This window comes from Telmatherina bonti, assembly GCF_933228915.1.
Source record: "Telmatherina bonti genome assembly, chromosome: 4".
Lineage (NCBI taxonomy): Eukaryota > Metazoa > Chordata > Actinopteri > Atheriniformes > Telmatherinidae > Telmatherina > Telmatherina bonti.
In genome coordinates, this window is record NC_136622.1 from 7301759 (window position 1) to 7314772 (window position 13014).

At 53.3% G+C, this 13014-nt stretch overlaps 1 protein-coding gene across 1 annotated transcript in view; it reads left to right on the plus strand.

Annotated features, from left to right (window-relative positions):
• Window positions 1-13014, plus strand: part of usp11 (ubiquitin specific peptidase 11) — a gene marked incomplete at its 3' end in the record, with an annotated part of 28592 nt that overhangs the window by 683 nt on the left and 14895 nt on the right. The window contains exons 2-7 of the mRNA XM_079239635.1: window positions 9695-9804; window positions 9882-10012; window positions 10083-10200; window positions 11405-11550; window positions 11708-11769; window positions 12153-12252. Of these exons, the coding sequence (XP_079095761.1) occupies window positions 9695-9804; window positions 9882-10012; window positions 10083-10200; window positions 11405-11550; window positions 11708-11769; window positions 12153-12252 (667 nt within the window). The remainder of the gene's footprint in view (window positions 1-9694; window positions 9805-9881; window positions 10013-10082; window positions 10201-11404; window positions 11551-11707; window positions 11770-12152; window positions 12253-13014) is intronic.

Here is a 13014-nt window from a genome sequence, read left to right on the forward strand (position 1 = left end):
AAAACAGGCAGGGCAAGAAACCAGTGCAATAAAACCACTGGTAATGGGAGGAACAGTAATTTCTCATAGATATTTACTATAATAAGTAAAGTCAACAAAACATCATGAAGAAAACAGGGTAGTTTTATGACGTTAAAAAATGGTTTACAGCCAAATTATTGGCTGTGAACATAATAAACTCCAGTCGGTGTTTATTATATTACAATAGTCTAATTTATAGAAGAAAAAAAACTGAAATTAATTTCTGAAATGATGAATGGTCAAATTTGCTTTGTAAATAATGAGCAACATGTTGGAAAAATAGATAAAAATGTTTTTATTGTCATTTTATTATGACTGTTTTTATCAACTGGGTTGTAAACTTATCAAAGTAGTTTTTATCATGTTATCAGGTCCACCCTGCTAGTTCTGAGTCAAACCCTCGTTTTCTCCAGAGCTGCCTTTATTATTGGTTCAACACAATGTTGGAAATAATATTCAGGGATTTTGCTGCATACTGACATGAAGCATCACACAGTTGCTGATGAGAATCTCCCGTTCCACCTCATCACCATGAGAATCTCCCGTTCCACCACATCACTATGAGAATCTCCCGTTCCACCTCATTATGATGAATCTCCCGTTCCACCTCATCACCATGAGAATCTCCCGTTCCACCTCATCACCATGAGAATCTCCCGTTCCACCTCATCACCATGAGAATCTCCCGTTCCACCACATCACTATGAGAATCTCCCGTTCCACCTCATCATGATGAATCTCCCGTTCCACCTCATCATGATGAATCTCCCGTTCCACCTCATCATGATGAATCTTCCGTTCCACCTCATCACCATGAGAATCTCCCATTCCACCTCATCATGATGAGAATCTCCCGTTCCACCTCATCACCATGAGAATCTCCCATTCCACCTCATCATGATGAGAATCTCCCGTTCCACCTCATCACCATGAGAATCTCCCGTTCCAGCTCATCATGATGAGAATCTCCCGTTCCACCTCATCATGATGAGAATCTCCCGTTCCACCTCATCACCATGAGAATCTCCCGTTCCACCTCATCACCATGAGAATCTCCCGTTCCACCTCATCACCATGAGAATCTCCCGTTCCACCACATAACTATGAGAATCTCCCGTTCCACCTCATCACCATGAGAATCTCCCGTTCCACCTCATCACCATGAGAATCTCCCGTTCCACCTCATCACCATGAGAATCTCCCGTTCCACCTCATCACCATGAGAATCTCCCGTTCCACCTCATCATGATGAGAATCTCCCGTTCCACCACATCATGATGAGAATCTCCCGTTCCACCTCATCATGATGAGAATCTCCCGTTCCACCACATCATGATGAGAATCTCCCGTTCCACCTCATCATGATGAGAATCTCCCGTTCCACCTCATCATGATGAGAATCTCCCGTTCCACCTCATCATGATGAGAATCTCCCGTTCCAGCTCATCATGATGAGAATCTCCCGTTCCAGCTCATCATGATGAGAATCTCCCGTTCCACCTCATCATGATGAGAATCTCCCGTTCCACCTCATCATGATGAGAATCTCCCGTTCCACCACATCATGATGAGAATCTCCCGTTCCACCTCATCATGATGAGAATCTCCCGTTCCACCTCATCACCATGAGAATCTCCCGTTCCAGCTCATCATGATGAATCTCCCGTTCCACCACATCACTATGAGAACCTCCCGTTCCACCTCATCATGATGAATCTCCCGTTCCACCTCATCACCATGAGAATCTCCCGTTCCACCTCATCATGATGAGAATCTCCCGTTTCACCTCATCATGATGAGAATCTCCCGTTCCACCTCATCATGATGAGAATCTCCCGTTCCACCTCATCACCATGAGAATCTCCCGTTCCACCTCATCACCATGAGAATCTCCCGTTCCACCTCATCACCATGAGAATCTCACGTTCCACCTCATCACTATGAGAATCTCCCGTTCCACCTCATCATGATGAATCTCCCGTTCCACCTCATCACCATGAGAATCTCCCGTTCCACCTCATCACCATGAGAATCTCCCGTTCCACCTCATCATGATGAGAATCTCCCGTTCCACCTCATCATGATGAGAATCTCCCGTTCCACCTCATCATGATGAGAATCTTCCGTTCCACCTCATCACCATGAGAATCTTCCGTTCCACCTCATCACCATGAGAATCTCCTGTTCCACCTCATCCCAAAGCTGCTCTGCTGGATGTAGATCTGGTGACTGTGGAGCCGTTGGAGGACAGTGAACTCATCGTCATGGTGGAGATGATGTGAGCTTTGTGACATGGTGCATCATCCTGCTGGAAGTTTCCATCAGAAGATGCTACACTGTGCTCAGAAAGGGATGGACATGGTCAGCAGCAACACTCAGGCTGTGGAGGTTAAACCATGTCACGTTGGGACTAAGGGGACCAAAGTGGGACAAGAAACCACACCACTAACAGCATCAGCCCAAAGCGACGATCCTGACAGCAGGATGGATCCATGTTGTCATGATGTTTCCAGCAGATTCTGATCCTACCATGTGAATGTGGAGCTGAACTGGAGACTCATCAGACCAGCAACGTTTCTCCATCTTCTATTGTCCAGTTCTGGTGAGTCTGTGTGAATTGTAGCCTCAGTTTCCTGTTCTTACTGACAGGAGGGAACCCGCTGTGGTCTTCTGCTGCTGGAGACCATCTGCTTCCAGGCTGGACAGGTTGTGTGTTCAGAGATGATGTTCTGGTTGGAACCAGTGCTGACTGGACTTCCTGTTGTCTTTCTATCATCTCCACCAGTCTGTCTAGTCTCCTCTGACATCATCAGCTGGATATTTTCTCTTCTTCAGATCTTCTCTGGAAACTCTAGAGATCCAGACCAACAACCTGCCCCGTTTCTTTCTCATCCTGATGCTCAGTGTGAACTTCCTCTTCATGGTGTCTATGGGACTTGTTGTACTGAGCTGCAGCCGTGTGATGTTGACATGAACATGAGAAGCATCAGTCTGGTTGCTGAGATGCCTGAATCAAATTCCCGTCCCCACTTCTGCCTACAGAGACTTCTGGATCTGCAGCGGCTGGCTAAACATGAAGTGTGGAGGGGTTCTCTTTACCTTCATGAACCTCTTGAAGCTCACATCTCCAGACAAACTTCCCCTCCTAACACCGTAGCACACTGAACTCACTCTGACTTTGCACATGTGTACCTGTTCTAGGTGTTCTCTGTCCTTTAAGTAGATTTGAGTAGCTTTAGCTGTTAATGCGTGGAGCAGACTGTTTACCTGGACTGAACCTTGACAGCTGTTCCTCGCTGTGGATAAAAGCCGCTGCTCATCAAGATGATGTTTAGATGTCTGATTCAGATTTTAGGAAGAAATGTAAAAGTTTGAGCCTGAACAAGCAGCTGGTTGAAGGTTTTCTGTCCAGACTGCGGGATAATGGGATGTCGGAGCCCTTCATGCATACTGGAACTCATTACCAACCACTTTTATTCTAATTAATGTATTAGTTTGTATTTAATTTTTATGTAGCTTTATATGACTATGAATATATCTATTCTTATTAGGTTATTTCATATCTCTAAGTATTTCAGTTTTCCTGTTTTTTGTGTTTTGTTTGAATAATAACAATAGTAAGTAAATGTGGATCTTTTAGGTTTGACTCATGAAAGTTTATCTGCAGTTCCTTTCATAACTTACTGAGAGTTAACTTTACAGTAAACGATTCTGGTGTTTTGCTGCCAAAACGTTTCTAAATTCTTCCGTCGGGGGAAGAAAATCTGCTGCTTAGGTGAATTTTCTGACCTTCATGTCCTGCTGTCAGGTTTAACCTGCAGCATCATCTGGTCCAGATGTTGCAGACCTGATGGTTTGGAGGTGTGTTTACACGCAGAAACGCCAGCTAATGCTGGTTTTAGTCATGTAGCTCTTCATCCGGGGAATTTAGGGACATCAGGATGACTTGATGAGCCACTCTGAGTTTCAGGAGAACAGGTCATGTAGTCCCTGTTGGACGGATCAGATAGGAGGACCAGCCAGTCTGCAGTAAACTGGTACGTTTGGAGATGTTTGATGTATAAAGAAACTTTGAATGAAGTTGTTAACATCTGATGTTGAGATCTGTCTGCTCGGGTAGATGCAGACCAATCCGACTGCATTCCTGCTGATGTAGCAGCAGAGGGAAACGTCGGTCTGTTTCCTGAGCCATCCTCACCGTCAGGTTTGGTGCCTTTAAAAAGCAAACTGTGTTGAAGCGTTTCAGACTGAACCAGCTGGATGTTAATGCTGTTAAAGTTTCGTTGCTCTTCTGTACACCGAGCTGAGTTCAGATGCAGTGCTGCAGCTTTACAGGATGAATTCAGACAGAAAGAAGAACTGAGGATCTCAGGAAAAGTCGCCTGATGCAGGCTTAGTTAGGAGACTCCCCCGTTGCCTGACGCAGACTCCGTTAGGAGAAGCCCCCGTTGCCTGACCCAGACTCCGTTAGGAGAAGCCCCCGTTGCCTGACCCAGACTCCGTTAGGAGAAGCCCCCGTTGCCTGACGCAGACTCCGTTAGGAGAAGCCCCCGTTGCCTGACCCAGACTCCGTTAGGAGAAGCCCCCGTTGCCTGACCCAGACTCCGTTAGGAGACGCCCCCGTTGCCTGATGCAGGCTTCGTCAGGAGAAGCCCCCGTTGCCTGACCCAGACTCCGTTAGGAGAAGCCCCCGTTGCCTGACCCAGACTCCGTTAGGAGAAGCCCCCGTTGCCTGACCCAGACTCCGTTAGGAGAAGCCCCCGTTGCCTGATGCAGGCTTCGTTAGGAGACTAACCCGTTGCCTGATGCAGGCTTCGTTAGGAGACGCCCCCGTTGCCTGATGCAGGCTTCGTTAGGAGACGCCCCCGTTGCCTGATGCAGGCTTCGTTAGGAGACGCCCCCGTTGCCTGATGCAGGCTTAGTTAGGAGACGCCCCCGTTGCCTGATGCAGGCTTCGTTAGGAGACGCCCCCGTTGCCTGATGCAGGCTTAGTTAGGAGAAGCCCCCGTTGCCTGACCCAGACGCCGTTAGGAGACGCCCCCGTTGCCTGATGCAGACTTCGTTAGGAGACGCCCCCGTTGCCTGATGCAGGCTTCGTTAGGAGACGCCCCCGTTGCCTGATGCAGGCTTCGTTAGGAGACGCCCCCGTTGCCTGATGCAGGCTTAGTTAGGAGACGCCCCCGTTGCCTGATGCAGGCTTAGTTAGGAGACGCCCCCGTTGCCTGACCCAGACTCCGTTAGGAGACGCCCCCGTTGCCTGACCCAGACTCCGTTAGGAGACGCCCCCGTTGCCTGACCCAGACTCCGTTAGGAGACGCCCCCGTTGCCTGACACAGACTCCGTTATGAGACGCCCCCGTTGCCTGATGCAGGCTTAGTCAGGAGACGCCCCCGTTGCCTGATGCAGGCTTAGTCAGGAGACGCCCCCGTTGCCTGATGCAGGCTTAGTTAGGAGACGCCCCCGTTGCCTGATGCAGGCTTCGTTAGGAGATGCCCCCGTTGCCTGATGCAGGCTTAGTTAGGAGACGCCCCCGTTGCCTGACGCAGGCTTCGTTAGGAGACGCCCCCGTTGCCTGATGCAGGCTTAGTTAGGAGACGCCCCCGTTGCCTGATGCAGGCTTCGTTAGGAGACGCCCCCGTTGCCTGATGCAGGCTTAGTTAGGAGACGCCCCCGTTGCCTGACCCAGACTCCGTTAGGAGACGCCCCCGTTGCCTGACCCAGACTTAGTTAGGAGATGCCCCCGTTGCCTGATGCAGGCTTAGTCAGGAGACGCCCCCGTTGCCTGATGCAGGCTTAGTTAGGAGACGCCCCCGTTGCCTGATGCAGGCTTAGTTAGGAGACGCCCCCGTTGCCTGATGCAGGCTTAGTTAGGAGACGCCCCCGTTGCCTGACGCAGGCTTAGTTAGGAGACGCCCCCGTTGCCTGACGCAGGCTTCGTTAGGAGATGCCCCCGTTGCCTGATGCAGGCTTAGTCAGGAGACGCCCCCGTTGCCTGATGCAGGCTTCGTTAGGAGACGCCCCCGTTGCCTGATGCAGGCTTAGTTAGGAGACGCCCCCGTTGCCTGATGCAGGCTTAGTTAGGAGATGCCCCAGTTGCCTGATGCAGACTTCGTTAGGAGACGCCCCCGTTGCCTGACGCAGGCTTAGTTAGGAGACGCCCCCGTTGCCTGACGCAGGCTTAGTTAGGAGACGCCCCCGTTGCCTGATGCAGGCTTAGTTAGGAGACGCCCCCGTTGCCTGATGCAGGCTTAGTTAGGAGACGCCCCCGTTGCCTGATGCAGGCTTAGTTAGGAGACGCCCCCGTTGCCTGATGCAGGCTTCGTTAGGAGATGCCCCCGTTGCCTGATGCAGGCTTAGTTAGGAGACGCCCCCGTTGCCTGATGCAGGCTTAGTTAGGAGACGCCCCCGTTGCCTGACGCAGGCTTCGTTAGGAGATGCCCCCGTTGCCTGATGCAGGCTTAGTCAGGAGACGCCCCCGTTGCCTGACCCAGACTCCGTTAGGAGATGCCCCCGTTGCCTGATGCAGGCTTAGTTAGGAGACGCCCCCGTTGCCTGATGCAGGCTTCGTTAGGAGACGCCCCCGTTGCCTGATGCAGGCTTAGTCAGGAGACGCCCCCGTTGCCTGATGCAGGCTTAGTTAGGAGACGCCCCCGTTGCCTGATGCAGGCTTCGTTAGGAGATGCCCCCGTTGCCTGATGCAGGCTTAGTTAGGAGACGCCCCCGTTGCCTGACGCAGGCTTCGTTAGGAGATGCCCCCGTTGCCTGATGCAGGCTTAGTTAGGAGACGCCCCCGTTGCCTGACGCAGGCTTCGTTAGGAGATGCCCCCGTTGCCTGATGCAGGCTTAGTTAGGAGACGCCCCCGTTGCCTGATGCAGGCTTAGTTAGGAGACGCCCCCGTTGCCTGATGCAGGCTTAGTTAGGAGACGCCCCCGTTGCCTGATGCAGACTTCGTTAGGAGATGCCCCCGTTGCCTGATGCAGGCTTAGTTAGGAGACGCCCCCGTTGCCTGATGCAGGCTTCGTTAGGAGACGCCCCCGTTGCCTGATGCAGGCTTAGTCAGGAGACGCCCCCGTTGCCTGATGCAGGCTTAGTCAGGAGACGCCCCCGTTGCCTGATGCAGGCTTCGTTAGGAGATGCCCCCGTTGCCTGATGCAGGCTTAGTTAGGAGACGCCCCCGTTGCCTGATGCAGGCTTAGTTAGGAGACGCCCCCGTTGCCTGACGCAGGCTTCGTTAGGAGATGCCCCCGTTGCCTGATGCAGGCTTAGTCAGGAGACGCCCCCGTTGCCTGACCCAGACTCCGTTAGGAGATGCCCCCGTTGCCTGATGCAGGCTTAGTTAGGAGACGCCCCCGTTGCCTGATGCAGGCTTCGTTATGAGACGCCCCCGTTGCCTGATGCAGGCTTAGTCAGGAGACGCCCCCGTTGCCTGATGCAGGCTTAGTTAGGAGACGCCCCCGTTGCCTGATGCAGGCTTCGTTAGGAGATGCCCCCGTTGCCTGATGCAGGCTTAGTTAGGAGACGCCCCCGTTGCCTGACGCAGGCTTCGTTAGGAGATGCCCCCGTTGCCTGATGCAGGCTTAGTTAGGAGACGCCCCCGTTGCCTGATGCAGGCTTAGTTAGGAGACGCCCCCGTTGCCTGATGCAGGCTTAGTTAGGAGACGCCCCCGTTGCCTGATGCAGGCTTAGTTAGGAGACGCCCCCGTTGCCTGACGCAGGCTTAGTTAGGAGACGCCCCCGTTGCCTGATGCAGGCTTAGTTAGGAGACGCCCCCGTTGCCTGATGCAGGCTTAGTTAGGAGACGCCCCCGTTGCCTGACGCAGGCTTAGTTAGGAGACGCCCCCGTTGCCTGATGCAGGCTTCGTTAGGAGACGCCCCCGTTGCCTGATGCAGACTTCGTTAGGAGATGCCCCCGTTGCCTGATGCAGGCTTAGTTAGGAGACGCCCCCGTTGCCTGATGCAGGCTTAGTTAGGAGACGCCCCCGTTGCCTGATGCAGGCTTCGTTAGGAGACGCCCCCGTTGCCTGATGCAGACTTCGTTAGGAGATGCCCCCGTTGCCTGATGCAGGCTTAGTTAGGAGACGCCCCCGTTGCCTGATGCAGGCTTAGTTAGGAGACGCCCCCGTTGCCTGATGCAGGCTTCGTTAGGAGACGCCCCCGTTGCCTGATGCAGACTTCGTTAGGAGATGCCCCCGTTGCCTGATGCAGGCTTAGTTAGGAGACGCCCCCGTTGCCTGATGCAGGCTTAGTTAGGAGACGCCCCCGTTGCCTGATGCAGGCTTAGTTAGGAGACGCCCCCGTTGCCTGACGCAGGCTTAGTTAGGAGACGCCCCCGTTGCCTGACGCAGACTTAGTTAGGAGACGCCCCCGTTGCCTGACGCAGACTTAGTTAGGAGACGCCCCGTTGCCTGATGCAGGCTTAGTTAGGAGACGCCCCCGTTGCCTGATGCAGGCTTAGTTAGGAGACGCCCCCGTTGCCTGATGCAGGCTTAGTTAGGAGACGCCCCCGTTGCCTGATGCAGGCTTAGTTAGGAGACGCCCCCGTTGCCTGACGCAGACTTAGTTAGGAGACGCCCCCGTTGCCTGACGCAGACTTAGTTAGGAGACGCCCCCGTTGCCTGACGCAGACTTAGTTAGGAGACGCCCCAGTTGCCTGACGCAGACTTAGTTAGGAGACGCCCCAGTTGCCTGACGCAGACTTAGTTAGGAGACGCCCCCGTTGCCTGACGCAGACTTAGTTAGGAGACGCCCCCGTTGCCTGACGCAGACTTAGTTAGGAGACGCCCCCGTTGCCTGATGCAGACTTAGTTAGGAGACGCCCCCGTTGCCTGACGCAGGCTTAGTTAGGAGACGCCCCCGTTGCCTGACGCAGACTTAGTTAGGAGACGCCCCCGTTGCCTGATGCAGGCTTAGTTAGGAGACGCCCCCGTTGCCTGATGCAGGCTTCGTTAGGAGACGCCCCCGTTGCCTGATGCAGGCTTAGTTAGGAGACGCCCCCGTTGCCTGATGCAGGCTTAGTTAGGAGACGCCCCCGTTGCCTGATGCAGGCTTAGTTAGGAGACGCCCCCGTTGCCTGATGCAGGCTTAGTTAGGAGACGCCCCCGTTGCCTGATGCAGGCTTCGTTAGGAGACGCCCCCGTTGCCTGATGCAGGCTTAGTTAGGAGACGCCCCCGTTGCCTGACGCAGACTTAGTTAGGAGACGCCCCCGTTGCCTGATGCAGGCTTAGTTAGGAGATGCCCCCGTTGCCTGATGCAGGCTTAGTTAGGAGACGCCCCCGTTGCCTGATGCAGGCTTAGTTAGGAGACGCCCCCGTTGCCTGATGCAGGCTTAGTTAGGAGACGCCCCCGTTGCCTGATGCAGGCTTAGTTAGGAGATGCCCCCGTTGCCTGATGCAGGCTTAGTTAGGAGACGCCCCCGTTGCCTGATGCAGGCTTAGTTAGGAGACGCCCCCGTTGCCTGATGCAGACTTAGTTAGGAGACGCCCCCGTTGCCTGATGCAGGCTTAGTTAGGAGACGCCCCCGTTGCCTGATGCAGGCTTAGTTAGGAGACGCCCCCGTTGCCTGATGCAGGCTTAGTTAGGAGACGCCCCCACGCAGGCTTTGGGGTTTCCAGAAGTCCGCTGTGATGTTTGACATGTGTGTTCCTGTGGTGACCTGCGATTGTGCGTTGCAGGTATGTGGTGGACCGGCGCTGGTTTGAACAGTGGAAGGAGTTTGTGGAGACTGGAGACCAGAACTCCTCATCCTTCCCGGGTCAGATCGACAACACAGAGCTGTTTGAAGGTCAGTCAGTTTGCTTGGGAGAGATCTTGAACGAACCGGTTCCGTCTGATCGTGCTCAACGTTGCCTTCTGTTTCAGACCTGGACTCGTACCACCTGAAGGAGCGTCTGGTGGAGAATGAGGACTTCGTGTTGGTGCCAGCGGAGGCCTGGCATAAGCTGCTGGTGTGGTACGGTTCTGCAGATGGTCAGCCGCCACTGGAACGCAAGGTAACGCAGCGCATACACACCTCTGGTGTCGCTGTAACATGGTCAGGACACGTGACTCTGTGTGTTCCAGGTGGTGGATCTGCCCAGCACCCTGAAAGTGGAGGTGTACCCCGTCGAGATCTTCCTCTGTCTCCATAACAACATGGAGAACGTCATCACCGCACAGTTCAGCCGCACCGACAACATACGTGAGTCCGTTTACACCTTCTTTTTACCCTGCTAGCGCTCGGTTTGGAGGGGCTCCTTCCACGCCGTCGGGGTGAAACCAGGCGTCTGTCTAATGAAGCTGAAATAACCGAGCCTTCGCTTGTTGCCATTTCAACAACATGAAGAAAGTTTTTTGTTCTCACTATGTAACCGAACTCCATGTTCATTCGTTGGAAAGCGCCAGAGGTGGAGAAGGAGCTCCTGCAGGTCTCCTCCTTCTTCTTCTACAGTTTGTTAAAATCCTTCAACTCCTCCGTTTCCACTGCTGCTCCTCATCTGAAGGATCAGGATTCCTTTGTAGGACCGACGTATCGCTTCTGTCCTGGAACTTCTCGGGATCCCCAACGAAGAGCTGGAGATGGTTGCCATGGAGACATGACTTCCTCTGACATTTTCCAGAGGAGAATGTTCGTCTCCCGGGTACTCGGGCTGGATGGAAGTGGCCACTCGATTCTTTCTTTTTTTAGGAAGTCTGACAACAGAACAGGAGAAGATCTGTTCAAACACATCAGATCGTAGGGCAAGCAAGGGAGCGGCGGGCTCAGGAGGACAGAGCATCTCCGTCTGCCTCCAGCGCTCTGGGTGGGAGACTATGGGTCGGCTGGAACCAGCTGGAACTGGCCAGTTATCATGGACGTGAGCACGCCGCCCAGTGCCCACGAGGTGTGTGTTCAATGTGACAGACCTGACTGATGAGTCTTGGTTATGTCGCTCCCTGTCCATCCATCTGTGTACAGCTGAAGGACATGGAGAAGGTCTGCTGGAAACACTTTTAGACACTCAAAGCACAAACAGGTCAGAACATAACCAGATGGATGTTTTACTGCTTTGCCAAACCACAATAATCCAGATAAACTCAGCCAAGCATCTTGTTTTAAACTGGCCAGTCAGAGCGGGTCGCCGCCCGGAGCGAGTCTTTTCACACTGAAGACGCTTCAGCATCATTCAGAAACATTTAAACTCTGCGAGGGCGGGGTGGAAACGTGGGTGGAAACAGCCACCACATCTCCAGCTCCGTTTTACCAGAAAACCGGCCTGTCGTGTAGGTCAGCAGAACACGGTGGGAAACGTCTCCACATCGGCGTCTCATGTGAAAACAAATGTTTTATTTTTTACTAATTAAAGCTTGTAAATATCTTCATCTGCACCTTCTCTGTGTGTGTGTGTGTGTGTGTGTGTGTGCAGATGCGATCCAGCGCGCCATGTGTCAGGCCTTCTCAGTGCCTCCAGGCTCAGAGTGCCGTCTGTGGATGAAGAGTTCGGACAGCAGCTGCGAACGTCTCAGAAACGTCCACATGAGCGTGTTGGACGCCTGCCTGAGCTCAGGGATGGTGAGGACAAGTCTCCCCTCACACGCTGTCCTGATGTCTCTACATGTGTGACGTGATGAGCGTGCACATACCTGTGATGCAGCAAACATGCTAGACATCCTCCCAGCAGCTTGTTCAACTGTGTGTGTGTGTGTGTGTGTGTGTGTGTGTGTGTCAGACGGTGATCATGGAGACGAGGAACGCTGATGGCACCTGGCCGAGCTCCAGACCTCAGATCATGTAAGAAAAAACCTTTTTATTTTTCATCTTTGTGTGACATCACTTCCTCCTGTATCCCTCTGGACGGCATGTAATAGGCGTGTAATTAAACTTATAAACTGAAAAAGATATCCAGTTTAATTTTCTGTAATCAGCTCAGCTCACCTTCATACCAGGATTCATATCACATCACCTGTCAGCACATAACCTGACGCGTAGCGTCGATGCCGTCTTCATCAACGACGTTGGGAACGGTGAAAAAGCAAAACATAACGTCTGAGTTTGTTTCATGTCGTTTGTTGGTTGGATTCAGGCAGTCGGAATAATTAAAGGTTTTGTTTTGTTTTCCAAACTCTGCTCCTCCTGTCATGTTGATCTGATGCTGAGCTCCGTCTTCTCTCCAGGAGGAACTCTGTGGAGGAGCAGGACTCGTACCGAGGACAGCCGGGGGTCTGCGGCCTCACCAACCTGGGCAACACCTGCTTCATGAACTCTGCTTTACAGGTTAAAACCCGCAGACTTCCACGTCTGACAGGCTTGGTCTGACTTTAACCTGAGAGATGCAACTTTTACATTTCTTCGCTGTGTGACGCTGGACGTTAGCTACGCTGGACGTTAGCTACGCTGGACGTTAGCTACGCTGGACGTTAGCTACGCTGGACGTTAGCTACGCTGACATGGACTAATGTTCCTCCGATCCGACTAAATGAATCGGATCGGAGATTCCAGCTGACGCGCTCACATGGGTGTGAGATCCTGCGTACCGACGCGTACCGATGCGTACCGACGTGTACTAATATGTACCATCGAGTACTAATGTGTACCAACGCTTACTAACGCGTACTAACGTGTACCAATGTGCACCAATGCTAGTGTGTGCCAACGCGGTACCAACGCGTACTAATATGTACTAATCCACCACAGAACGTATCAGAAAGAGAGCAGACATTATTATTTTCCTGCTGATTCAATCATGGAAAGGTTTGCACTTTCTCTGTGGATCAGATGGAAACTCATTTTTATTGGCTGACAGGATGAGCGGAGGCGTCCCGCTCCTCCGTCCAGCAGACGCGGCGCGGCGTCCCGCTCCTCCGTCCAGCAGACGCGGCGCGGCGTCCCGCTCCTCCGTCCAGCAGACGCGGCGTCCCGCTCCTCCGTCCAGCAGACGCGGCGCGGCGCGGCGTCCCGCTCCTCCGTCCAGCAGACGCGGCGTCCCGCTCCTCCGTCCAGCAGACGCGGCGTCCCGCTCCTCCGTCCAGCAGACGC